Here is a 2,707-nt window from a genome sequence, read left to right as displayed (position 1 = left end):
TTTATGGGCAATACAACGATAACGTGGAAAAAGTCCATTTCTAACCGTGTATACCCTGTGCCGCGGCAACCTACTATTCTTTATGTTGAAAAAAAGGATTGGCTGCTATATTACTTTAATAATGTGCTACTTTAGGCCTTTGTTTTTATGTTTATTCACAATCCGTATTTGTCATTATGATTTGTGCACTTGAGCGTGTGGCATCTTCCTTTGTGTATTGGCTTATGTCGGTTCTTTGAGATACAAACTGAAATTCATTATTATTTATTCTCATCATTCGAAAACACATCTCAAACCTACGACACGGAAAATATCCCAAGCTAATGATAACCATGAGGAGTGAAATAAATGAAAAATAGAATTGACGGTTTTGTTCTTTACAAATTAAATATCTTTATTATCTAATTGCATTATTCTACAAAAATATAGAAAGCAACAAATGAACAGTCTGAAGAAGAGATAACTGAACAAAGAGATGTTAAATAAACGTGTTTATCTAGGTCATTTTTTGTTTTCATAACGTAACTTTAATAGTGGTGACGTAACATTAATAATGAAAATATTCCTAATTTGGGAAATTGTTTCAATCAAGATTTATAAGTTTTATCTTTCATTGAAATTTTGTTTTTCCAATATATTATTAGTGAAGTTTATACTTTTTAGTAATCAACGTTTTCAACAATAATTTTTATCATTTTTCTATATTTGATTGTACAAAAGTGACGTTATATCAAATGCGATAGTAATAATTCAGAAAAAACAATACAAAAATAAGTTAAATAGTGATTTTTATTTTTCACTAGTCAAGAGTAGCAACAACAACAGTAAAGAACAGTCAACAACAACGACAATAAACAACATAACAGTGAACAATATTAACAAAGTAGAAACGACGAAAAAGAATAATACAATACAATGTAATACAATACAATACAATACAAATATAATATAGTACAATACAACACAACAAAATAGAATAAAAATATAATACAAGCCACCACTTTGAAGGCGGCACTAAATCGGCTCCGGCGTTACATACATTAAAGCTTCTAGGAACTACTGTAGCATTCGTCTACCGTTGGTGTATTCACCCGTATATCGTGCAAACTGTCGTTGCTTTTGAGCATAACCCTTGTTAACCCATCTTAAGTCACCAACGGTAGCGTTTCCTGATAGCACTTGCTGAATCAGGGTGTCCATCACACCCTGTTTCGCTATCAGGAGCTGGAGCAGTTCATATAACCCGTTATGACTTTTAGCCGTTTTTCTGTTGAGCCGATTGTGCCAACCTTCCAAGTAGTTATTCGTCCTAATATTTACATTATGTACATTCCAAAGCGGCAGTCTTTCATCGGTCATCCACTCCTGCCGATGATATTGAAATAAGGCTAATAAATTACCCGTAGTGCCTGCTTCAAGCAGGTGTTCAGGAATTGGAATGCGTTTCAGGAATGCCGGTGTTCAGGAAGTCTGGGGAAGCGCTTTGCCCGATGTTTGTACATTGCGGCTCGCACCCGCTTGAAAACCGAAAACTGTCCGGATGTAGAAGGCTCAGCTGACGCGGCAGAGGCTTCTTCATCATATATTGCGGGGATGGGCTTCGTTTCATCGGCACTTCGTTTTTTTAGAAGTGCCTTCTTCTCCATTTTATATGCCAGATGCTCGTCTACCTGTCAGGTTTCAACGTGATCTTTTCGATTGATCACGGCCGCAACTTCTAAATCTGTCTATACTGCACCCTTACAGCCCTTTTTATCCTATACCAAAATAAGGTAATTGTTAATAACAAGGAACGCATGCTGTACATTCAACGCATACCTTTGAACACCTCCAACATTTCTTCTGTTTGCCCGTCTATTTCAATTTGTATGATCTTCCTTCAAAAACAAGGGCCATACTGCCACCACGATTCGGTACAAGACACAGCACAGGAATATCAGCCATTGTGAAAATGCTGAACAGAACAGAAAGTAATTCGGATAACTCGGGAAAGCAATAAGTTGCGATGCGGAAAGTTTCGAGTGATATTTTTAGATATTCAATCTGACTTGACCTAAATTCCAACTCCAATAGCTTACATTATCAAACTGTCACTCTGTCAAAATTTGTGACTGATTTATTGGAACAACTGCCGTTGTTTACTGGGAAAAGAAGCAACTGTTGTCGTTACTGAACCAGAGAACAACAACTTAACAAGCACAGTTGCGATCAGATCGTGTAGAGAGTTGTTGGTGTGATCCTTTTCGTTTGTACTTTGCCTGTGTTTGATTGTATATTCAATAAAATATATTCGAGATTATCATATACGAAAGGCGAGATTTGTGAAATTCAAATTTAGCCGCGAAAGAAGACAGTTAGTTGTAGAACCTAATTGTCTATAACAAAGTGTAGTACGATTACCCTGCAAGTCTACTACACACCAAATATATAAATAAATTTGTTTTTTGATTTATAAATAATATTGCAGATTTTTAATTTTTTATATAAATAAAATATACGAAGGAAAACAATAACTCTGGTGAATAGGAGCTAAAGAAACATTGGAAAGATTAAAGATAAAATTCGTTTGCAACGAGAAAACATTTCAGAGAACGGCAAGCAAAATCAGAAAAGTATTTTATGCTAACAAAATTAGCAGTTGCTTGTTCTGGTTTTAATTTAAACTGCGCTGAGGACGATTTATCACTTGGTGACTTTTCCTTAGTAT

At 35.3% G+C, this 2,707-nt stretch overlaps 3 protein-coding genes across 3 annotated transcripts; 1 reads left to right on the top strand and 2 right to left on the bottom strand.

The window, feature by feature from the left end:
* Window positions 1–429: 429 nt before the first annotated feature.
* On the top strand, window positions 430–854 carry Tsp_11114a (hypothetical protein; the record flags this gene model as incomplete). Its single annotated transcript, XM_003381965.1, has 2 exons — window positions 430–477; window positions 804–854. Coding segments are annotated over 2 exons (99 nt in total), but the record flags the coding sequence as incomplete, so codon positions are not given.
* Window positions 855–1,056: 202 nt separating this feature from the next.
* Tsp_11113 (conserved hypothetical protein) lies at window positions 1,057–1,646 on the bottom strand. Its single transcript, XM_003381964.1, has 2 exons — window positions 1,515–1,646; window positions 1,057–1,365 (listed from the first exon to the last, which is right to left on the bottom strand). The coding sequence occupies exons 1-2, from the start codon at window positions 1,644–1,646 to the stop codon at window positions 1,057–1,059; spliced, it is 441 nt and encodes a 146-aa protein (XP_003382012.1).
* A 543-nt stretch (window positions 1,647–2,189) lies between these two features.
* On the bottom strand, window positions 2,190–2,258 carry Tsp_11112 (conserved hypothetical protein; the record flags this gene model as incomplete). The annotated part of the gene is made up of 1 exon (XM_003381963.1): window positions 2,190–2,258. A coding segment is annotated over one exon (69 nt), but the record flags the coding sequence as incomplete, so codon positions are not given.
* Between the last annotated feature and the right edge of the window lie 449 nt (window positions 2,259–2,707).

The sequence above is a fragment of the Trichinella spiralis genome (genome assembly GCF_000181795.1).
Source record: "Trichinella spiralis strain ISS 195 chromosome Unknown Scfld1, whole genome shotgun sequence".
NCBI classification, from domain to species: Eukaryota; Metazoa; Nematoda; class Enoplea; order Trichinellida; family Trichinellidae; genus Trichinella; species Trichinella spiralis.
The sequence above is the reverse complement of the archived record's forward strand: the minus strand, read 5'-3'. Positions and strand labels throughout refer to the sequence as shown.

Coding starts and splice junctions, on each gene's coding strand:
- Tsp_11113 (XM_003381964.1), bottom strand. CDS start 1,646: ATGGAGAAGAAGGCACTTCTAAAAAAACGAAGTGCCGATGAAACGAAG. Junction 1,366..1,514: donor AGTTTTCGGTTTTCAAGCGG/GTGCGAGCCGCA, acceptor TATCATCGGCAG/GAGTGGATGACCGATGAAAG.